Source organism: Xenia sp. Carnegie-2017, unplaced genomic scaffold (assembly GCF_021976095.1).
Source record: "Xenia sp. Carnegie-2017 unplaced genomic scaffold, XeniaSp_v1 HiC_scaffold_16, whole genome shotgun sequence".
NCBI classification, from domain to species: domain Eukaryota; kingdom Metazoa; phylum Cnidaria; class Anthozoa; order Malacalcyonacea; family Xeniidae; genus Xenia; species Xenia sp. Carnegie-2017.
In genome coordinates, this window is record NW_025813469.1 from 7,766,381 (window position 1) to 7,791,789 (window position 25,409).

A 25,409-nucleotide genomic window follows, 5' to 3' on the forward strand; every position below is an offset into this window, starting at 1 on the left:
AGAGAAAACGTTTCATCGTAGTCATAATCCATATTTCATGGTTGAACTCGCACCATGCGTTTAAATGATTTTTGATGTTTTGTTAAATCCACGCCGATATATCAAGTAATAATAAAAGCTCGATCGAAAATAAATACATGCTTACCCAACATTTTTCTCACCGAGTGGCCATAGAGCGCAAGATAAAAAATGTGAACCGAGCTGGCCATATACGGCACGGTGAATCGGTGAATCCATTTCATTTGTTTTCGCCAAACGAGATATGTATAATTGATGTCGGTGATCATTCGATTTTAGTATCTACTGTACAACGTTGTTTAGGCCGCATATCTATTCGGATTCCAGACATTTAAAATCAAATAGAAACTTACAGAAGCTCCAAAAGGTTCTATCTTATTGTGATTGTGCGCTACCCCTCATTCCGTAAAAATTCCCTCGGAATTGTTAACAGACAGACAGGCACAAATCGAGATTTCACCAGTATATAGGTCGCTGATGTGTGGCAGCACACTATAACTATTCATTTCTTTCTCAGGATGACATCGATTTCTAACAACATTAATTATTCAAAATCGTGGCCAGAGATTTGCCAGGCGGAAAGCGAATTTTCAATATGAACAATATGACATCGATTTCTAACAACATTAATTATTCATTTCTATCCTTGGAGCATTCTATTTTTAACTGCTATAGCTATCCATTTCTATTCCAGGAGGACACTTGTTTCTAACGAAAATAATTATTCATTTCTATCTTAGGGGCACTTCTGTTTTTAAGTACTATAACTATCCATTTCTATTCCAGGATGACACCTATTTTTCTTCATTTTAATAATAATAATAAGAAAAACAGTCCAGAACTATCCATCTTTGACCCTGGACAAGAAATATTTTTTCTTACTGTTGTTTTATCTAGCTAAGTGTAGTAACAAGACGTCAGTGAATGATCTTACTTGTCTTTTATGCCCTACTTCACAAGTTCGCCAATTCATGTAAACGTATAAATTATACGTGAAGACTTCCTTTTTTTGTAAATTTGATATTTATGTGTGTGTTGAGAAATGTCCTGACTACACAGCCGTCAACATAAATGATGTCATTAAAATTAATTACGGTAAAGTTACATGTGTAGTTAGGGTGAAAAGGCCTGAGGTAAGTTGAAGATGTTGACTTAGAAACTTACGTTTCTCATCTTTTACTGCTCGTATGTCGCTCTTAAAAGCAGAAAAGATATTTACAATCTTCTTAAAGAACACAAATATGCAAGTTTCTGTAATAATAGTTCATCAGGTGTTGTCATCACTGATATGTATATTATACTGGATAACGCATACATGTATAAAATATAGTAAGATAATTAAAGCCGTAAGTTGGCGCATCTGATTATGACCTTCGTGGGGGTTCGGTCCCACTTTACTATACTTTTGTATTACAAAACACTCCCATGAAGCCAGTAGCAAATGAGATTCGTTATCCAGTCTAATACACGTATCAGGGTTTTCCATTGAAATGCGTGTTGTCAATAACGCGTTCATCACCAGCATGTCGTCTAGATTAAATTAACATAAAATGCGTTGTTTCATAAAAACTCTCTCCATTTTTATGAAAGTTAATTTTTGAAGGGCATGCGAGGACAATTTTTATATTAGTATATATTTACATGACTTCTGTATGGAGTTGTGCACTTTGAAATTGCTACTAGAATCTTTGATAGTTTTAACATTTCTGTACATTTCATGACGTTTTCAATGTAATTTTTTCGTGTTATATGTATCTATAAACAGCTGTATAAATTTCATAATTATTTAAGTACAGCGTTTAAATAATTGTGATATTCACTTTATAGAAAGATCTTAGATGTTTTGTTATTTTCACATAACAAACAAAATCTTTGAAAGGATAATTAGCCTTTATTATAGGTGTTGGGTAGTTTTCGCCCCAAATAAAAATAATTTTTGTGTGTTGTCTAATGGCAATATAAATTAGTTGCATAATGAAAAAGGACTTATCAAAACATATTTTCCGCACGAAAATAAGCTGAAAATAATAGCTCATGCAATATCACCAGAGTTCCTTCGGTTACATTATCTTCGATGGTCACAACCACAAAGCCAATATCACATTTCAGTTAACGTCACGAGCGATGGGTGGTCACACTCTTAAAGTTTGGTGTAGACAAAGAAAGGTCAAGACCATTTTAGGCTTGGACTACCGGGCTCTCCATCAAAACATATATCCTTTCTGTTACAAAGTATACAAGAAGCTAATTGTGGTAAAAAAATTCATACATTACAGATCTCTAACTGAAAATAGAAAAAGGTATACCTCCAATGCCCAAAGGTTGGTGAAAGTGTTCCTTATTCTCTCGATAATACACGTGTCATTATAAACATGGCATAAGAAAATAGAATCGGCATTCAATTATTTAAGTTGAAAGCTTATTGCCATATTAATATGCTCAAGATCATCTAACACCAAATAAAAATAGACAAAATGTTGTGTACAAAAAAAAACAGCAAAAGGGTAGCTAATTTGGTTAATATTGTGTGACAGGAAGTTGTCTTCGATTTGACTAAGCCTGAATGCTTCTACTGATTTCGTCAGGGCGATTTCTCCTTTATCATTGGTGTATTTTTATGCAATTATCTCTTTTTATAATAATTTCAAATATGACTTGTATATTTTATTGCTTATTTCATGTTTGCTCAATCTTTCTCCAGAAAGAAACACATTTTGCACAATCTGTATGAAGTGCTGGTTCACTGTTCTCAAACTTCACTCAAACTTCACTCGAACGATGGGACTGTATTTTGACAATTATATTTAACACTTCGATAGGATATTTACAGTGGTTGTGCACGATTTTTACGTTACGGAGTTCTAAACGTTGGTTCTTCGCAATACGGAATATTTAAATTGATGTCGTTAAGATTACGGACAACCGTCAATCCTTAAACAGCGTTTTCGAACTTTATTGCCTTCTGCAATACGACTGCTAAATTATCAAATTTGTATGACCAGTTCATACACCAATAACGTCAACTTTTCTGAACCCCCGAACTAACGCTTGCAAGCTATATTTATGTATAATTATTCGCTAAATAATTTGACATGACAATTTACAATACACTCATCATCTTGATTAGTCCCACTAATCAAGCATACTCCGTGTCTTCTATACAGAATAAAGAGCAGCGGCTCTCTTGCGTCTACCCTTATGTTTTGCCTCTCTCTCAGTCCTTTTTCATTCTCTTTTCGCTCACATTCCCTTTCGTCGTGCTTTAACTCGGTAGGAAAGAGTTTTTGGACTGGACGATTGAGGTGAATGACTTTACCGTTCTTAACTAGCCTGACCTTAGCACCTCTTACCACCCCATCTTTTCCTGAAACAACTCTATTACACCTGTCTTCCAATTTCCTCTTTTGACATTATCCTCATAAACAGTCACGACATCTCCCTTCTCTACTACCATAATAGCATTGTCCTTGTCCTGCTAATGGAACTCTCTTAAACCAACCAAATACTCTTTACGCCACCTATTCCAGAAATGCATTTTTTTTCTTACTCAAATACTGGTACCGTTTTTTACAGTAACCCTCATCAGACTCCTCTTCACCATACCGTTCCTCTGGCATGGACAACAACCTTCTTTCCGTCACCAAAGGCGCCGGAGTTACTGGTTCACTACCCACCTCGTCGTACGTATAAGTCAATGGCCTAGAATTTAATGTTGCCTCAACTTCTACCAACACTGTCAGAAGTTCGTCAAATGTCAACATAGCATTTCCCAATACCTTTTTCAAGCACCTCTTCACTGACCTAACCATCCTTTCAAAATATCTACCCCACCAGAGAGCTGTTTCTAGATTGAATTTCCACTCCATCCTATTGTTTCACAAATACCCTTGTACACTTGCATTATTATTGAGGGTTTCTAAAGTCTTGAATGTTGCTTTGAATGTTTTTGCCATTAATGATGGGGTCCCCCTTCTCGCTGAAAATCGTCTAACACATTTCATGAATTCATCCGCAGACAAATCTTTAACTATGTCTAAATGTAAGGCTCTAGTTACGCAACAGGAAAACAATGCGATGTATACTTTGTCTGTCCCCCCTAAAGTATTCTTCACACATAATTTCTTACACACCACACATGTGTTGAGAATTGATTTTACCTTCTGTCTGCCATGTGGAATCCAGAACCTTGACCTTATCTCTGCTAAAGTTGCCCTAACTCCGCTATGATACACCTTGTTGTTGCAATGCTCAACTATTAATTCCGTCAATCCACCTTCCTTTGGTAATAAGATTTGGAAACTCCGTTTCCTTTTCCAAGTCTGATTCTGCTAGCCTACCTCGACATTTTAGTAACCCCTCATCTTCTACTACCTTGAGTTGTACCTCTAAGTGCTTGGACTTATCCTCCTTTAGCCTGTCTTGTGAAGCCTTCAACCAAAGTTTTCTGCTTTACTTATCTCCTGACTCCCTAATTCCGTGAAAGTTAAATCTCCACGCCTTTGATCCTAGCGATCAAATCCTGACAAATCGTGTGACCAATGTCGCTACCCGGAATATATCCTCAACCCTCTCTATAGAGATCACGTTCTGAATACCTATTTCTTCGTTAGTATCTCTTTCTAATAGTGCCGCACGTTTTTCTTCTTTACTCTCCTCAGTTACGCCTACCTCAGATTACGGCCATTCTCTTTCTACGCTACTCAGCCACCTTGGTCCTGTCCACCAAAGTGATTACTCTTGTATCTTCGACGCAAACACTCCCGTGCTTCCTAAATCAGCGGAATTTTTCATTCCTGGACAATGTACCCACTTCTCCTTCTGTGTTATTGCTAAGATTTTATTTACTCCATTTCTAACAAACTGTTTCCACTCACCGCGATTCTGAATCCAATATAATGCTGTAATACTATCTAACCAGTACCTTGCTTCTATTTTCCCTACTTGGCCTACTAAAGCTTTCCGCACAGATTACATTAACTTTGCTAACATCAGCGCGGACATTAGTTCTAAGTGCAGTATACTAAGCTTCTTCAGCGGTGCAACTCTAGTTTTTGCTGTTAACAATTTCACAAAGACTCCAACAATTGTGCGACAAACAAAATATACTAGCGTGCAATACGCTTTCTCGCTTGCATCACCAAACCTGTGAAGTTCACAAGATTAAATTTTGCCCTTCACACCACTATAGATGCATCTACTTAGCTTCATAGTCTTAACGCGGTTTAGATCTTCAATCTATTATGTGTATAGATTGGCGTGCTTGCCGCTCATATCGTCATCCCAATCACTCTTTTCTACTCACAACTGCTGTAACAAGATTTTTCATCAAAAATATTACGCAGCTAATTAATCCTAACGGATCAAATATCGTTGCTACTGCGCTCAGCAGGTTTCGTTTAGTTAGCTTCTTGTCACCCAATTCTCCTAGAAACTTTTGTTGGTCTAACATGAACAGGTCAATGTCGCAATGCCAGTCTATACCTAAAACACTTGCGTAGTCTTCGTTATTTTGGATTCCCAAACTCCTTTGTGTGAATGTTTCATCGTCTGGATCTGTCGCCTGCACGACATTGTTCTCGCATTCACGCTGTTCTATTTCATTTGTCATCCATTTCCTTAATTTAAACCCGCCTTGAGACATTCTAAATTTCGCCTTTTCATATAAATCGATCGTTTCGTGTGCGCTTTTGCCCCCCGAAACTAAGTCATCAACTCAAAATCCTTCATTCAATTTTTGAGGAAGCACTGGATGTGATTCTGCAAATTGCTCTATGTGATGCATAAGCGTGACGTTAAGTTAAAATGGCGAAGCATTTAATCAAAACACTACTCCGCAAAACCTGTAAACAACAACCTCTAAATTAGCATTAATCGCATCTCTAACCCACAGAAATCTTAAATAGTCCCTGTCTGCTTTGTTTTCTTCTATGTTCAAAAATGCTTTCTCTATGTCTCCTACCAAGGCCATTCTCCTTAAATCTAATTAATATATCAAACAACAACGGTGTTAATGATGCTCCTACATGAAGGCAGTCATTCAAAGAAGTCCCTTTCTTACCCTCCTTTGATGATGCACCATAAACTATTCTTAGCTTAGTTGTTTTGGCTTCTTTACGTATCACCGCTTGAAAGGGAAGACACCCATTTTTAGTTGATCCCTAATAATTTTATAGTATTCCTTTAACAAATCAGGCTCATTTGACAAGCGCTTGATTTGCTCTTTCATGCGTGCTAAACTATTGGCAGAGTTACATGCTAAATGCCCATGACCCAGCTTCCACGGCAATTTAACAGAGTACTCATGCCCATTAAATTCGATTTTATCTAACAAGGCTTCGTGCACATCGTCAGTTTCCCTGACCCCAAGTGTTTCTAAATCTCACAACTTGTTCACCTGCCTGTTTATGCTGTTTTTCTGCGTTGCAGTCTGCGAAACTAAATTAACATGTGCGTTTTTGACTTTCGAGCTCCCTTTCGGTGGACCGCATACAACCCATCCTTAACAAGTGTCAATCGCAACTGGCTCATCCTTTTTGCCCCTAATTATTTCTTCTTTCTGAAAAGGCCCAAAGGTTATCTTCTCCTATCAAAACATCCACTTCCAACATCTCCTGCTTCAAACTTACATCTGACAAAAACAAATTTTTCAAATGAGAATACTGCTCCTTAGCCACCTCAATATGCTCATTTTTTACCCTGCAAATACGTGGAACTACTAATGCCTCTAAACGAATTTTGCAATTACCCCTAACTTATGTGACCTCGCAATTGACGACCTCTGTCATCTTACTTTCGTTTGTTCCACCACCAAAGGTGTTGACCTCTAAACATTCCCTTGCTACATTAAACTTTGCATCTTGTTTTGCACTGTTTGTCACGAAAGACTTCTGACTTCCCGAGCACTCGCACTTTCTTCCTATTCCGACCTACAAGAATTCTTTGCGCAGTCTGCAAGGCTACCCTTGTCTTTGTACTCACATGCACGTAACTCACATTGACCTGCTCTGTTTTCTCTGCGCTACCACTCTGGTTTTCAGCCTTCTCTTCGTTCCTTTTTACTTTGTCACGTATTGACACATGACGACCCTCCCCTCACACAATACATTTAGTACGTTCACGACAATCTTTTGCTAAATGACCTTTATTTAGACAAACAAAACATCTTTTAAACTTACGAAGAAGTTGCATACGTTCTGTCCACTCTGTTATCTTCTTGCACTCTTCGTGTTTATTCTCCCCACAGAAGAAAGAGCAAAACAATCGATTGTTGCGGCTGGCAAACAATCCGTTAGCTGTTTCTGGTTTCCATCGTCTTCTTCGTTGATCTTCGTCCTTCGTCCAAACTGATAATTTGTGGCATTCCCGCCACTCCATTTCGACTTGCAACTCGTCGACAAAATCTTTCATGCCCCACTCTAAATAGTCTCTTCCCGTGGTAATCGTCAGTTTTAATAAGTCCGGTATTTTTGTTAGAAAATAAGGCACGACCATCTTGCAATACGTCTTCTCCTTTACACCGAGCGCCTCGAGTCCTCGATAATTCGTTTCCACGGCATCAAAGAACTTGCGCAGCTTCGTCGTATGATTCTCCTTGTACACAGGCTTTACATTCATCAAATCATTCACATGTGCCCTTTGCACAATGACTTTGTTCACATATCTCCGTTCTAACACTTTCAGGGCTTCTGCATAATTAATAGAAGTCAGAGCAAATCCCGAAATTGCTGACTTGGCTGGCTCGTCCACCAGTCCCCTCAGATAGGTGAATTTGTCGACCTCAGAAAATCCGTCGTTGTTGTGAATTGAACTTTCAAAAGGGTCTCAGAATTCACGCCAATCTTGTATCTTGCCCCGAGAACTTTTTCACCTCTAATTTGGGCAGCTTTACTGTGCAGCGTTCTCCACTGGATAACGTACTTGCCGATGTCTTGACGAGTTTCTCATTACGCTTGTCTGTCTCTATCGTGCTCAGAGCTTCGTTGATTTCGGCCAACGCTCCCAAAACTTCGCAACTGTATTCCGATGAGCCGTCAATATCTGCCGCAATATCTTCATCTTTTTCTAACAAGCTCTGAATCGCATCGTCCAACTTCGAAATTGTATCTAATTTCTGTTCGACTACAAGCCGCATTTGTTGCAGTTCGACTTTCCTTAACGGCGCATTATCGTTTACCATACTTCTCACCTTGTTCACAACTTTTGTGGCGTACGATTTGTGCCCAGTCGTCGGCTGTCGCTTTCTTATCAGCTTTGACATCGTGAACAACCTTTATCCTATTTATATGTTCTTCTTGAATACTGCTACTAGATCCGGCTCGAAGTACAACTTTCGCACAATCTGTACGAATTGCTGGCTCACTGTTCTCAAACTTCACTCAAACGATGGGACTGTATTTTAACAATTATATTTAAAACTTTCATAAGATAATTACGAATTTTACGTTACAGAATTCCAAACGTTGGTTCTTCGCAATGCGGAATATTTAAATTGAATATGCCGTATTTTAATTTCAGATTATAACATGCATATATGAATATGAGCATACCCCAATTATCGTTTTTCCTATGCCGGTATGAGTATACACATACCCGAGAGAAAATATCATAGATTTAGTTATTCCCATAAAAAGCTAAGAGTCCTATATAGTAAGCTTACTGCATGCATTATGTAATAATACAATAAATACCTAAACAAAATCCAAAATTCTAAGCGTTTCTCTGTTTTCATAACAATTACTGAATATATTCTTAAGATGATTTAAATTCCGTGGAACAATTTGCCACATATCGACGCAAAGGATATATGTGACCTTTATAACTTGCGCAGGCAATATTACATCTTTGTAACATAAAAAAGCGAGTTTATTAGAATATAAAGCCGCGAAAACGTAATCATATTTTCCATTAGTTTCTTTGAACATCGAAAAACGTGTAACTAATAAAACAGGCAGAAGAAATCTCTATTGCAGACTAAGTTATCTCAAGCAGATTTCATTTAATGCGTACATAATTATTTATGAGGCTCCCGTTTTTTTCGAACACCCTGTATAATGATTTTACTTTGTCGTTAGTATAATCGAAATGACATCAATGGAAAAATAGATTTGCTTCACTGTTAATTGTCATCTTGTCAATAACACTAAATAAAAAGACATTTATTCATTTATTTTTATTCAAGCTTTTAGCAAATATTACTTGCCTCACGCTGATATGCTAATAGAAAATCAAGATACTCTGGCTTCGCAATCGACTGCATAACAAAGAAATCACTTCTCTCTTGAATTTTAAAGTATTTATATAGTGGTTTTGATCAGTTTTAAGTGCATTCAAAATATATGGCACAGAAAATGAAGAATAAATATGCTCAAACTCAAAGTCTTCAACAAAGAATGAAAGGAGCACATTTAAAATATTGTTTCTTTCATGCTGATATGCAAATGTTGAATCAAATCCCTCTTGTTTTGCAATCGACTACATAAATGCATATGAGTATGTACATACACACTGCAGAGAATGTAAAGATAATCCTATAGTAAGCGTATACTTTATGATAATTCATTAGATTTTACATTTTTTTACCTATCAATTAACATGCTCTAAATTAAAATCAAACATATAAATTAAAAAAAAACAATAAAAATCAAAACAGTATCTTTGCTTTGCATTATAATCAATTTTTAAATGACTTAAATTCCGCGGCACAATATAATTTTCCACTGGCCACGTATCAACGTAAAGAATATGTGTGACGCTTATAACTTGCTCTTGCGTTATATCGGAAAATACGAAAAATTGGACTGTGAACCAGTAAAAGGTTTGTCGAACATAATTCACAGAATCCTTATGCGTGTTTGCGATGTATAATTGTCATCATAATGCAATTGTTTGCCATATATTAAGTCATTTAATAAACTTTGAATAAATTTTGGTCGTGCATGATACTATAAAATCATATTTATTTTAGATACCTGTAGAAACTCATGACCGAATTGTTGAATATCAATTGAAAGAAGTAAAAATACAAACAGCAACAACGATTTGCTAAGCAAAAACAAAACAAGGTATGTTTGTGATGATGTGTTGTCATGTTAAGGATGTTGAATTGTTTGTTAGAAATCATGAGACTATAGTCTAAATAGAATACATATTTGAGTCGTTTTAAAAGTATGGAAATACTGTACTGTAAACTTGTACTGCTCGTTAAATGTATGTTTTCGGAATGTGGAAATTTGCTATTTTTAATAATGTTGCAATTGTGTTTTGTTTCGGTTTGTTCTTATGACAAACTCTGCCAAATGCTTTTTTTGTTTGCATTTGCTTATTTAGCGTATTTGCTTTATTAAATTATGTTAGTAAAAAGTGGTTTTTGACAGTTCTGCGCCTATTCAATTTCATAAGGTTTGTAGTGTATTTAAACAAAGCAAGTTAAAAGTACTATGTAAATCGATTTATATTTGCTAAAGACAAGTATCGCTTATTACAAGAATTTTTCTAATTTTAGTAATCTTCCCATTATCTTTCGTTACCATTGGTTCTCTTCACAAAATTTGCTGCCAAATGTTTTGAGGAGGCTACATACACTTAAGAAGTAGGAAACTATTGACAATTTAAATGCGCATATTGTGCTCATGTCGAGTGGAATTTTTTTTTTACATAAACGCCTGTCCGTGCTGACTTTATTGAAGACTTTTTTGTTTTTACTTCGGCAAATTTTTTACAGATTCGTGTGAATGTTTATTACAACAAAAAATAAAACATATGCATAAAAAAAACATCTCCATGAGTTCTAATTAAACAAACTATCTGATTTTTATGGAGATAAAACTCTCATTCGGAGTTTCATCTCCGTATCTCTGACTAAACGCTTCCATCATCTTGTATAGTTTGGTGTCTTATTCTCTCAGGCCTTAAGACTTTCACTTCTCTCAATTATGCTCAAATTACGATTTCTTGTAACTCCTGTCAAATTGGGCATTATATTCAAATGATATTTTTATTTTTCTTATTGTGTTTGTATTGCGCAAATAGAGAGTTTTAGTTTAGCGTTTACGGCAAACGGCAATTCTAAATTATCCGTTTGCCATTGAGGTTTGTTGTTTCGAAAGAAATCGAATTCAATACGTAGTTTTGAATTTACGTTTTACAATTTACAATGTCAGGAGCTGTATTTCCTGTATTATTAAAACTCTGTTGATAGCATAATAGGCAAATTCATGATTTATAATCACTTAAAATAAGTACATTGCGTCACAAAAGTCACTTTGTTGTAATAGAAATACACTAAAATGCTTGCAGTACTTTACCTACAACAAAAAGGGCCTCCTGCCCTTAAAACCTGAACTGTTAACTGCAACGTAAACGGCAAAGCCGTCATCACGCCTCGACGAAAATTTGAGTTTTACGTTTTTTTTGAAAACCAAAATAATTCGCTAGCCATTCAGATATTTTAGTGGTTTTTGATTTTTGCATGCACGTTTGTCTGCCGTACTCAGTTTTTAAAATTAGATTCGGGAACGTTAAGGAGTTTTATGCTTGGGAAATGATCGAATTTCCACATCATCTTACAAATATACTTTACAGAAAACAAAGTTTAAAAAAGCAATTTCCTGGACGAAATACGAAACAGACGATACTCATGGAAACATATTATATGTCGTGAATACTAAGCTCTTTCACGAGCAGATGAAATTCTCTTTCTCATTCGGTCACAACATACAAACGACGTAAATTAAGAGGAAAATGTTAATGCCTTTTCCTCAGGTAATAATCTACTTGACAAAATTGCTCAATTCTGATTGGTTAAGAGCATGGCAGTCTTTGAAAAACTCACACGTACATTTTTATGCCAAATTGCACTCGAAAGCATACTATTACATGAATAAATAGAAACTTGTTTCATATTTAACCCAATACCTGTAGCCAAACGCCAATACTAGCGTCTTGTTTTGAATTCAAAGTAATGTGACGATTTAATAATTTTTTTAAGAATATAAATGGAAAAGTGTCTTGAATACATACCATGGAGCAGTTTCAACTGGTTTGGAAGAATAATATTGATTTTCTTTGGTATATTTGGCATCTTTGTTTCTAGTATTTCATTAGTTTTATATCTTGATAGTTCATTTAATTGTCATAATGAGATTATATCAAAGACGAAAGAAAGCTCTCTTTTAAAGAGCATTGAATCAAGATGTTTCAGACAATACAAAGATGGTTTAACTTTTAAGTATGCTGTTTTTCTTATGGTATTTTTTAATTTTGCCATTGTCTTATTTTGGAGTATTGTCTATGGATATTATGTAAAGCGTCGAATTGAACATAATTATAATAACAGTCCAATAGGAAACAGTGCCGAACAAAGTGAACCTCTACATGGGGAATATAGCGAAGAAGTTCGTCATTCTAATAACGTTGCATTTAATTTTTCTTCATTTTACATTAACATCGTTCATTTGGTGGTTCGCATCATCATATTGTCTGTCTTTGTTGGATTATTTTTCTATGCCAAGTTTCCAATCGAATACACCTGTAAAAGACGTCCAACTATGAAAGAAATTTCCTTGTTAAATCACACCATTTCTAACATTGATTGTGAAAATCCCAACGGTGATAAAAGTGAAATTTTAATTAAAGCTGTTTTATCTGTAAGTTTAATTGTAATAACACTAACAATTTTAGAGCTGTGTTACTTGACGTATAAGGCTTGGACTGATAACTCTTTTAAAAAAGAGGATAAATTTTGTGCAGTTTACTTAAATTTTGTACCGCTCCAAATACCTAAAATGCTAAAAGAAAATAAATACAAATATGCAAAACCATTGGAAGGAAATAAAGATGAATGTACAAAATCGTTGGTGGAAAATAAAGACGACTGTGCAAATCCGTTGAAAGAAAAAGAAGAAGAATGTGGAGAAACTTTGGAAGAAATCAAAAAGAATTTCGACACGAACGAAGTATGTGTAATACATGACGACTTTGGCGATAAGACCAAAGAATGGCGAAATCTTGACAATATTTACATCAACGTCATAATACAAGCAGAAAGACAATTAGAGAATGCTTATCCAGAAAAATTTAAAAGGCACGAAATCTTTCAGTGCTATCTTACAATAAGAAAAGATACAAAAAAATTAACAAGAGCAACAGAAATTTTTAAACCAATCCAGGAGGAGCAAGACCAATCGTATCCCCGTACCATTTTAGTTATTGGAAGGCCAGGAATTGGTAAAACTATGTTAACAAAAAAAATTTTACTCGAATGGATGAAAAATTCCGATGAATTTTTTCTAGATAAACTAGTTCTTTTAATGCGATGTCGTTCGTTTAAAAATAGCAACATTAGTCTCAAAGATATGTTGAGTGATTGTGATGGGTTTTCGGATGAAGAATTTCCTAAAATTTATGACTTTATAATCAATAATCCTGAAAAAACTGTTCTTGTCGTTGATGGTCTCGATGAACTATCTTTGAATGAAGAATGCCTTAAAATTGGTGGTTCAATCCTCCATGATGCGAAAATGCCAGCATTTAGACTATTAAGTTTGTTGGTAAAACGTAAACTGCTGCCTGGTGTCACTGTTGTTATAACATCACGACCCACAGCTGAACATGCATTTGATGAACTAAAATTTGACCGAACAGTAGAGATCTTAGGTTTTTTTGAAGAACAGATCAAATATTATATCGAAAAGTTTTGTGGTGATGACAAGAATACCAATGAGATGATTTTGAATTGCATTAATAATTCTAATGAACTTCGTAGCCTGTGCTACATCCCTGTCAACGCTTATATTGTCTGTTTGACCCTAAAGGAATGCTTTATAAATAACGCTGAGGATATTCCAAAAACAATCACTGAATTGTACAACAGAGCAATTAAAATCTTACTATGGAGACACCATCCTTCTCTCAAGAAACGAAAAACGACGAAAAATTATTTGACTATCCCTTTACCATCCTTACTTGATACAGATTTTAAAAAAATAAAAGAAACAGCAAAGAGAGGACTTGAGGAAGGAAATTTGATTTTTGAAGATAAGAATAATACAGAATTTCATAATTTGGCAAACTGTGGTGTTTTTCATCAGATACCACATAAACGACGCTTTTTTTACTGCTTTCTTCATTTAACTCTTCAGGAATTTTTAGCTGCGTGGTGTATTGTTGACGATTGGCAAAGCCTTGGAAAATTTTTGAATGATCACGTGGCAGATCCCAAATGGCATTTGGTGATTGAATTCATTGCTGGTTTAGTTGGAGATATGAAAAAAAGAGGAGAAGTAGAGGATATTAACGTTGTTGAACAAAGGTAAAATATTTATATGTATTAATGGCAAATCTCTGCACGTTTTATGTGGCTATGTGAAATTTTTTTATTAAATCCAAGGGAACTCATTTAAAGAAAATATTATATATTGTCTTTCTACTACGATTTTCATAATTTGTTGTTCAAAGCAACAATCTAAGGATTCTTTGACACATGACATCTCATTAACCTACTTTTATCTAAAATCTGCATGTCTGTAAGTAATAAAGTCTAATTGTAAATGTTTTGGAGTTCGCCGCAATAAGCAGTATTTGGTTTTGCTTTTTACCTTAAAAGTAAGAGCATGCTTTCTTTCTTTTTATATTTAGAAAAATATAAATGATAATGTTTCGGGTTAATCTGTTGTAGCAAAAAGATTGTTGTTTAAACCTTTCCATTACAATATTCTTCACTAATAAAGTAGGATTTGCTACATATATTCAGAATTTATTCACGTTATTAGTGAACTATCTTATGAATGTTTTATGCAGTGCGGTGTTTGAAATTAAATGAAGATGTGATCTTCGCACTTTGCTGGACAATTTAAGCAATCGTCTTAGGAACCTGAAAAATCATGTGACTCAACGGGATTCGAACCCATGACCTCTGCGGTGCCGGTGCATTGCTCTGACCAACTGAGCTATGAAGTCACACAGTGGTGAGCAGGTCAATATTGTTGGGCTCATGTTTTCTCGTGAAAGGAATGTCGTATGAATGTTTTATGCAGTGCGGTGTTTTGAAATTAAATGCGTTTCCTTTCACGAGAAAACATGAGCCCAACAATATTGACCTGCTCACCACTGTGTGACTTCATAGCTCAGTTGGTCAGAGCACTGCACCGGCACCGCAGAGGTCATGGGTTCGAATCCCGTTGAGTCACCTGATTTTTTCAGGTTCCTGAGACGATTTCTTAAATTGTCCAGCAAAGTGCGAAGATCATATCTTCATTTAATTAGTGAACTATCTATTAATTATCAAATATTTTCTAGCATTCAACCTTATATATAATGACCTTGCATGCTGGACAGCTGTTTTATTACTGTTTTATTAGTAAAATGTGTAACTTTCATTTTAAACTAAAGTATGTCCAACCTCAGTTGTCATTTAGAAAAGAGAAGAGCATCTTAAATAATAATTCAAAAGTATGAACATTAACAAAAATAAATTTTCATTATTCAATACATTGCACTAAATCCAATCAAAAATCATATATAGCTCTATATAGTACTCTATTTTATTTTATACTGCATGAACTGATACTACATATTGAGTATTTGGACAGCAATGATTACGTGGTAGTTGTTAGTGTTATAACTTCATGGAATGGTGTAAAAAACCACATTCCATTCTTACAAAGCACCTTTTCGTTTTGGAAATCGTATTGTCATGTTATAGGCTATCCATATTGGCTTACTGTATAATTTATTTGTAAATGGAAGTATTGAATATCAGGTTAGCTCAAGTGTATTTTTTCCAGTATGTTTTTACATATATCCAAATAAGCCACTTTGGTCAGCAGGACAGTGTAGACATGCATAAATAATGTGCCTTACTTTATCAATTTCATATGATATGTCGTCGATTTTATGACGTCATATGTCTGACGTCATGAAATTTGCCTGTTGTATTTAAAATCCTAGATTTGCCCCTGTATGAAAAGTCCTAAAAAATCCAAATTTCGGAACATGCTTAAATTTAGGATTTTCTGTGCCGATGTGAAAAAATAAAATAACATCATGCTCAAAGAAATGGCGAAAAAGACATACGACGTTTATTGAAACAAATTAAAAATTAAAAGAAACTCAGATGTTTTGTGAAAGCAGTATGTTTATATTTATGAAATATGTGAAACAAATAATTTAAGTTGTTCCTGAGATTAAAATATTGGATAGGAAACGATGTTTTTTGTCACACAAGTGTATCAGTTAATACTGTTGCAACATGCACTATGACGCACAAGATATCAAAACATTACATGTACATCATTAAAAATATTTAAACGCTTTCTTCATTCTACCTTTCTCCTGGTTTAACAAGATTTTTTAATTACAACGTATATTCTCAAGAATGCCTGTGAAATATTGATTTTCCAGACGTAAACATCGCTAGTTTCCGCTTTGTACATGAAACAAAATGTTTCAAATCATACAAACACGGACAAATATTTCTTCCGCATATAATTCTTTGAAAAGGTAAGGTATTTTTATATGACTGCGCCGAAGAGTTTGCAACTATTTTTGTCCTTAAATCCTGAAAAAGTTAACTATAATTCTTTTCTAATTTGAATATTCCTGTTTGATGCTGATGTTTAATCGACTGTATATATTATTATATTAAATTGAAAACATTGGTGTGTGTATTACTTCGAGTTACATGTTTGTAAATGTAGATCGTCCAGGTTGGTATATTCCTAAGAAGGACTGTTTTGTTGTTGTTGACTGACGTTTCGACAACCTTAGCGGTAGTCATCTTCAGAGTCAAATGAGGAGTAAATGAGAAGTAAATGAGGAGTAAATTTTACTCCTCATTTGACTCTGAAGATGACTACAGCTAAGGTTGTCGAAACGTCAGTCAACAACAACAAAAACAGTCCTTCTTAGGACTATACTAACCAGGACGATCTACATTTACAAACATGTAACGATACTCCCGGGTTCAAACCATTTATTTTACTTTAATTCGAGTTATGTTATACTGTTTGTATAATGATCACCTAGATGGGGATAATTTTATTTATGCAATATGGCATCACTTCAAGTAGGTCTAGCTTTCCAGTACGTTACACCACAACTTTGCACCCCGATTCCTAATAGATTGCCTACATTCAATGAGCTTTTGTTTGTCGTACAATGAGGTGCAATGTTATACCCAGAATGTATCAGTTGATCAAACCACAGATATTGATGTTCCATCTTTTAATGAAGAGTTTTTTTAATATTCTGCAGACAAAGCTGATCACAAAGTTAGAATCTTAGATGTTAGGGACTCTTTTAATGCTATGGGAATAGTAGTATCTGTTATACCAGGAATAAGTCGTGCCCATGTAGCTGCATGAAGGAAATCAATTGACACAGTTAAGATTTCTGCAGCAGGACATGTTCAATTAGTTTCACCACCCGAGCCTAGATGTCCCTTTAATTTGCAAGACAAGAACATTGATATTAGAGAGATTCCAGACACATGTTCAGATATCACTCTCTTCTGAAGGATGTCGTTGTTATTTAACTTAAATGCCCGTACAATTTGGTTAGGTATAATGCAGTCCACAATTGCTAGTGAATATCATCTAAGAAATCCTCCGTGTTTTTTCTACCAATGATTGACCTGGACCCAAATAACAAAACATGCACCTACTCAAGTCTTAAATACAGTGCAGAACATGCTCAGAAAAACGGTACAAAATATCCAATTATTAATTTTGACCAGCCTATTATTCAAACTGGGCCAACTAGACTCCTATCAGCAATGCAATAGTTCGCATTGGCGCATTTCACACTCAGATGAACTTCCCTGGCTCTATTGTTCTTCTAATGGCAGAGACCAGATTAAAAGTGCTTTTAAATCTTGCATACCAATCGAATGCGGTTGACTACATGCTCAGCGGTAAAGCAAAAGCCATTGCAATCCGTGGTCACCTCTTGGTTGATGCTGCTTTGAACACCCTTCTCTTTGCTTTAGCTCTTGATGTCTCTGCAGTCGGCAAGTACAGGTAGCATGATAATAAATTGTTTACATCATTATGGATTCAATTTTCCATAATATAGGTAGCATTACTGTAATTATGTAATATTTTAGGTCATTTTCTCTCAATGACAATGAAAGTAATCAAGAAATCACAGAAAGCTCAAGCAAGGAGTAGGGCAACATACCATATGAAGAGACAAGAGGTATAGATGCAAATTCAATTTTGAATTAAGTAACACTGGTTTGCTTGCAAAATTGTATTGGAAAGGTTTCTTGGCTTCTTAAATAACAACGCAATGAGCATTAAAAGTGAAATGATTAATATAAGATCTGATTAAAAATTTCATGCTCAGAGCATTAAAATCGATGTAAAACAGAAATTTTCGATTGGTATGAAACATTAAAAGTTAGATGCCATATTTTATCTTCATTTAATTATACTTTGAAAACAGGCTGCAAAATTTTATCAGAAGCACTTTCTCTTTTTGAGCTACCACTGGAAAAAAAGATTTCATAGGAAGAAGTGGAATCTAGTAAACTCTGGGTAGGTCTCCCGACTTACCTTGTCATCGAACAAGTGTTGATGCGTAATTTAAAGACCAGCGGCGGTTTAACGAGGGGGAGAGGTATGACCGAGCAGCAACGGCTTGCATGGCTTGTGGTGATGCCTGCTACTGCTGAAGTCAGTCGGTTGATGCAAGAATACACAGTTGTAAACTATACCTCTGGTGAACAAGATAAGGATGTTACTCATGCAAGAAGAGAGAGAGACAAAAAGGATACTCTGAAAATCTTTACTGCCTTCAAGAGCACAACCCATTTTCTAAAGACCTAAAATTAAGAATTAAATATCATAATTGGAGTCAATGGACAAAGGCAAAGACTACAAGAGAGAAGATTCTTTCTTTAATGAAGAATAGGTCGCCTTTCGAGTACCAGTTCAAAAGAAAAAACCATGCTGTAACTTTGGCAACAAAATCTGCTGTAAAGATAGGTGATATGTAGGTACAAGTCGATCTCATATCACTCTTTCGCTATGAACTGTGTACGTGTCCTTCTTCCTTTTTTGATTCTTCTTTGATGCTATTGAAACCTAACAAGCCAGTTTTGGCTGATGCCATTTGGTCTATACTTTCTCATGAAACCTAAGTTAAAGCCCAGGTAGTGAAAAAGCCTGGCAATATGTTTTAAACACAGGAGCACTTTTGCACTGACTAATTTGGCCATCTCCAGGGTCTGCAACCTACAGAGGAGTATGTCTTTTATATTGTCATTACGTAGCTAAAAATATCGAAAAGCTATTATTGTCAATGACGAGTATAGGCAGCACATCTACCAAGCAGATGACGCAGATAAAAAAGTCATTAGGAAAGACAGCTCCAATGGTATTTTTAACTGAAGAAATAAAGATTAGTCTCAAAAAAGATATCTTCCTATCAAAACAAAAGAACAAGCAGATATTTCTTGAACTTGCCATCTAAGAAAATATAATTGCAAGACACATGCAAATGGTGAGGCTGATTTACTAATTGCGAAAACAAAAATTGTGTGTGCTAAATCAAAATCTACCATACTTGTTAGAGATTACACAGACCTCCTATATTTTTTTATCTTATACGTTTAATTTGATTGCTTTAACATTTTCATGCACTTGTCATACTGGACAATGGAAAAGTAGGACAGAGTATAGACCATATGCGATACATATGTTAAGAAAAATGCTAGCTCATAAGAGAAGAAAAATCGAGCAGAAAAAACCTTCCCCCGACATTTGAAGCTACAAAATATTACAGCTACCGCGTGTTTTGTCATGTTCAGCTTCGGCGTGGTAACAAAATTGATGTTGAAAAATGGGGTTGGAAGCTACGAGACAACTACACTGACTCCACTAATGACTAATCTTCTACCTGCAGCAGACTGCCTTTACAGATCATACGCTGTAACTGCAAAATGGATGTGATACACTCAAATGCTCGGTCCGAAAGCATGGATTACTATGTTCAGTTGTTTGTGGACACTGTAAATGCTCAAGCTGCGCCAATTTGTCTTATGATGCCTCTGACCAGACTAGAGACAACGATGATGAGCTTTGAACTTTGAAATGTTTTTTATTACGTTTGTATTTTATATATTTACAATAGTATTTGAATTCATTAAATAACAATTTAATCTAATTATATATATAGATTTCGAAAATCAAAAGTTCAATCAATGTATACAATTATAATACGCGTATCCTCCTCAATTTCTTTTGAACCGAAAACCTTTTTTATCAATAAAAATGTCCAAATTTAATTGTGAAATCGGGCAATATTAGCCATAAAAAGACATTTCTGATGCGAATGTTCCTTGAATTTTCTACGTACAAAAGGACAATTTTGGAGCTTTTCCAAAAATAGGTTTTAATAGGACTTTTAATATGTTGCTTCAGATCTTTTAAGGTAACTAACATTAAAGCACCTTCTGTTGAAATTTATGGAGGGTTAAACCTTATGATGACCGGACTAGATGTTGTGGCTGCCGTGTTGTGAGCAGCATATATAGATGCATCTATGAGTTAGTATCAGCTGGCGGTTTATGTAGAAACGTTATCATGGGTTTTTAGTAACTAAAAAAAATTCTATTTTGAGAGCCTCGTAAGTGTACTGTTCGTTTGAAGTACCCTTCGATAAGAGCGACCGGACAAAGTTTCTCCTGGCCTGTGAAGCGCAAAGTTCTGAACTTACAAAGAAATGTTTGATTGCTTAGCAGTGTAAATACAGATAACAATGCACAATGAGTTGTTTATTCAGCACTATATATTCAGCGCCCTTCTTGTTGAAGAGTAAAGCCAAAAAATGCTCATTCTCTGCAGCTGCCAAAATTAAGTCCAACTTCTACATACAAATGTACCAGAGCTAAGTTTTGAGATACGGTGCGTACTGTTTCTGTTTGCTTATTCTCCAGGAGGACAAGATAAAATATAGAATTTCTTCTGAGCATCTCTTGAAGGGTCCCGAAAATATGACACATCAGCATGTTTAATTTCGGGTGAAGAGAATGAAGTCTGGTTTTCTTAGCGTGATAACAGTTTTTTCTTGTTGGGAAGAACTAATTAACGTTGCTTAATATCCCATACGCATTACATCTCTAAACTACTATCAATCTTGTGCTTTTCTCCTCGCGATTTTTTTGTAAAATTATACGTATATTTTTAAGTTGATGGAAATCAGCGTTAAGAAACTCGCGATCCAGTTAATAACATTTAAAAGGTTTTGAAAACTGTATTTAAATTGAGAAGATAATTGTTAAATTACTACATGTCTACATCTAGCCTTGCTCATATGAGATTTTACCTATAGCCCATTCAGTTTCTTTTGAAGGCTTTCTAGACTGTTCATTTGCCGCTCCATTCTCATTGCCCGCTTTGTGTGCTCTGGTTACAAACTTATCTCTCTCTCTCTCTCTCTCTCTCTCTCTCTCTCTCTCTCTCTCTCTCTCTCTCTCTCTCTCTCTCTCACTCTCTCTCTCTAATTAATTAATTGAACATATTATCGTTTTAAAGATAGCAAATACTATTGTGAATAGTAAAAGCAATAAGTTAATAGTTCTTAAGAGACCTGTTTTAAGTAAAGACCACTAACCCAAATCTAAAGGAAATTTTATGAATACTCTTCATATGTCAACTCTTGCTAAATATACTGCTTAATAATTGTAAAATAAATAATGAATATTGAATAAATAGAATAAGATCATAACATATCGTTCGTATGGTCTGTTGAAAAAAATAATTTGATTTTTACATTAAAAAGTAATTAGAAATTTATAAACATTACCTTGAGAACAAAATAGCTATCTTGAATTTTCGGTGTTTTTATGCTGCATTTTCATTGCACATAATCTTCATCTTCTTTTTTATTCATTTTGAATGCATTTACCAGATGTAAATTAGGATGTTTAAAACGGCCTTGAATTATTGCTTTAACAAATCAAATTTATGTCTTGCAACATTAGCCACATAGACTACAACATTTTCTTGAACAAAAAAAACGGCTTAAAAATAGTATTTGTGTTTTAAATTTGTAGATTTAAAAATTGGATTTCAAACATATTTTCCCTCTCTGGAGATAAAGTGCTTGGTTTTCTTGGAGTAAAGTGCCTGTACGAGTTGCAGGACAAAGATGTCATGAGGTCAGCTTGCACAGAATTGGAGAAGTTTTCTCAAGAAACGTGGATTGTTGGAGTTTCTTTTACGCCTGTTGATTCAAATGCATTGTTTGAATTTCTTTCTGAATGTGAACACATAACTGGACTTTCTTTTAAAAAATGCTCATTTCTTGATAATCATAGCTGTCTTCCAATGAAAAACTATTTGTTAAATAAGGGAGCAAAAAACTTGATTAGTTTAACCTTTTTTTTAAGTGCTTTAGGCAATTGTTTTTGGAAGCATCTTAGTGAAGCTTTGACAAGTAAGAATTGTATACTTTCTAAGTTGGTAATGACAGACAGCAATATAGGTGACAAAGGTGCTAAATATCTTAGTGAAGCATTGAAAAGTAAGAATTGTAAACTTACTAAGCTGGTAATGAGTGCCAACAATATAGGTGATGAAGATGCTAATTATCTTAGTGAAGCATTGAGAAGTGAGAATTGTATACTTACTGAATTGCATATAAATTATGACAAAATAGGTGATGAAGGTGCTAAATATCTTAGTGAAGCATTGAAAAGGGAGAATTGTAAAGTTACTAAGTTGGTAATGAGATTCAACAATATAGGTAATGAAGTTGCTAAATATCTTAGTGAAGCATTGAAAAGTGAGATATGTAAACTTACTAAGTTGGTAATGAGTGGCAGCAATATAGGTGATGAAGGTGCTAAGTATTTGAGTGGAGCATTGAAAAGTGAGAATTGTAAACTTACTAAGTTGGTAATGACAGGCAGCAATATAGGTGATAAAAGTGCTAATTATCTTAGTGAAGCATTGAAAAGTAAGAATTGTAAGCTTACTAAGTTGGTAATGAGAGCCAGCAATATAGGCGATGAAGATGCTTGTTATCTTGGTGAGGCATTGAAAAGTAAGAATTGCATACTTACAGAATTGCATCTTGAATATGGCAAATTAGGTGATGAAAGTGCTAAATATCTTAGTGAAGCATTGAAAAGTGAGAATTGTAAACTTACTAAGTTGGTAACGAGAGTCGTCAACTTAGGTAATAAAGTTGCTAAATATCTTAGTGAAGCATTGAAAAGTGACAATTGTAAACTTACTAAGTTAGTAATGGGTGGCAGCAATATAGGTGATGAAGGTGCTAAATATTTTAGTGAAGCATTGAAAAGTGAGAATTGTAAACTTACTAAGTTGGTAATGAGTTGCCACAATATAGGTGATGAAGGTGCTAAATATCTTAGTGAAGCATTGAAATGTAAGAATTGTATACTTACTAAGTTGGTAATGAGTGGCCACAACATAGGAGATGAAGGTGCTAAATATCTTAGTGAAGCATTGAAAAGTAATAATTGTAAACTTACTACGTTGAAAATTAGTTGCAGCAATATAGGTGATGAAGGTGCTAAATATTTTAGTGAATCATTAAAAGGTAAAAATTGTCGACTTACTAAATTGATAATGAGTTGCCGCAATATAGGTGATGAAGGTGCTAAATATCTTAGTGGAGCATTAAAAAGTAAGAATTGTAAACTTTCTGAATTGTATATAACGGGTGAAAATATAAGTAGGGAAGCTGCTAAATATCTTAATGAAGCATTGAAAAGTGAAAAGTGTGAACTTCTGAACAGTACTTTGACTAGTATTCGAGCTCGAACTCTTAATGCATATCTATAACCATTCCACTTCCTGATTTAAGGTTTATTATTTAAACTTTTATATGTTTTATGAAAAAAGTAAGCGAAATTTTATACATCTTGGCACTTTTCTTTTATATAAACATTCCTTAATTTAAAAAAAACTTTGAAATATGTGTACTTAGCTATATGTTAATTCATTGTTTACAGTAAAAGTATAATTTGATTTGTAAACATATATTTACTGCAAGCAATACAAAATGTAACAATGATAAACTTCACCGATTTTCTCACTATTTAATTATCTTATGAAATCTAAATAGTAATTGTGAACAAACGAATGTATTGAGTAAAAAATCCTTTCGAATTCAAATTTTAATAAACAAATTTCTACTATTAATCATACAAACGCAAATTGGTGATATAAAAAGTATTCGAAAAGTGGAAAGTTTAAGACAAAACCTCTTTTAAGGTCATATCTTTGTACTAAAAATTTTTATACATTTCTACATAAGTGTGACTGACCAAAGCATTCATCTTTATTATATGTATATTGCATGTACGTGTTATATGAGAATCAAAAATATTTATATTGTTTTAATTATATATCATCAGGTCTTGGTTAGTCAAGATTTGCCTATATTTTTTCATCTTTTTGAAGTTCAATTTGAAGCTTGGTCATCTCTTTCTGTAAAAGAAGATATCCAATAATTAAAATACATAAAACAAGGTTTTAAGTCATGTTTCTAACCACTTTTATGTCAAATATATCAAAAGGAAATCTTTTAGAAGACAATCGTTCAAGTAATGATAAAGAAAGATTTTGTTCGGTACCTCTTGTTCTTCACATTTCATCTTGTAGTTGTTCCCTTGCATTTGCAAGTGATCTGTTTCTTTTCTTTACGTTATATATTTTGTGGTCTATTTCAATTTTCACAGACAGATCCATCTCTCAAACAACCAAACAGATTAGGAAATCAAAAACCCACTTTGTAAACCAAAACAGAATCAACAAATGAAGCTTCCTAATTATAATCGATAAACATACCGACCGTTTACAATCATGACTATCCAAAGCCGTAAAAGTCGTGAAAGCCCACTACTAGCTTGGGGTGTTAGGGAAGCTGCAGTAACATCTAAGGGCCGTGTACTACCTTATATTCAATAACAAATGGTGGCATACCAGTTGTTATATGTATCAAAACACATTCTTGGGCCTACCACTAGGGGGGTTGTTTTATGTTAACCAATTATAAGTGAAAGATGATATAAGCTGGAATTTCTATAACCATGTTAATATTTTTTGTTAGAACTGTAAATAATGGAGTTTTTATAAGGGCAAAGCACTCTCAATGGCAGTGAATTAGCATTGCTTGTAAGGGAGTGATCTATGTGATAATGAAGTAGCTCAAATGGTTTCCACACCTGTATGCCACATTTAATGCAAATGAAACACAGTCCACAATAGCATCAAAGCCCTACAGCATTTTAATAATTATGGAAACACCAAAAAATTTGTAATAAATAACAACTGTGACCGAGTTAAACCATAAAAACTATTACAGTGATGAAAAAATGGACGAGTTAAATAGTTAGATAGCTGTTGTAAGAAAAACCG

The 25,409-nt window shown here is 34.5% G+C and overlaps 1 protein-coding gene across 2 annotated transcripts; it reads left to right on the top strand.

Annotated features, from left to right (window-relative positions):
- The first annotated feature begins 1,976 nt into the window (after positions 1 to 1,976).
- On the top strand, positions 1,977 to 24,196 carry LOC124437563 (NLR family CARD domain-containing protein 3-like). 2 transcript variants are annotated; one of them, XM_046987533.1, is made up of 3 exons: positions 1,977 to 2,339; positions 12,005 to 14,326; positions 22,073 to 24,196. In XM_046987533.1, the coding sequence occupies exons 2-3, from the start codon at positions 12,012 to 12,014 to the stop codon at positions 23,829 to 23,831; spliced, it is 4,074 nt and encodes a 1,357-aa protein (XP_046843489.1). In that variant the 5' UTR covers positions 1,977 to 2,339; positions 12,005 to 12,011; the 3' UTR covers positions 23,832 to 24,196. The 2 variants fall into 2 exon arrangements, with proteins under 2 accessions (XP_046843489.1, XP_046843490.1); XM_046987534.1 differs by lacking the exon at positions 1,977 to 2,339 and having other exon boundaries at positions 11,969 to 14,326.
- Positions 24,197 to 25,409: the final 1,213 nt, after the last annotated feature.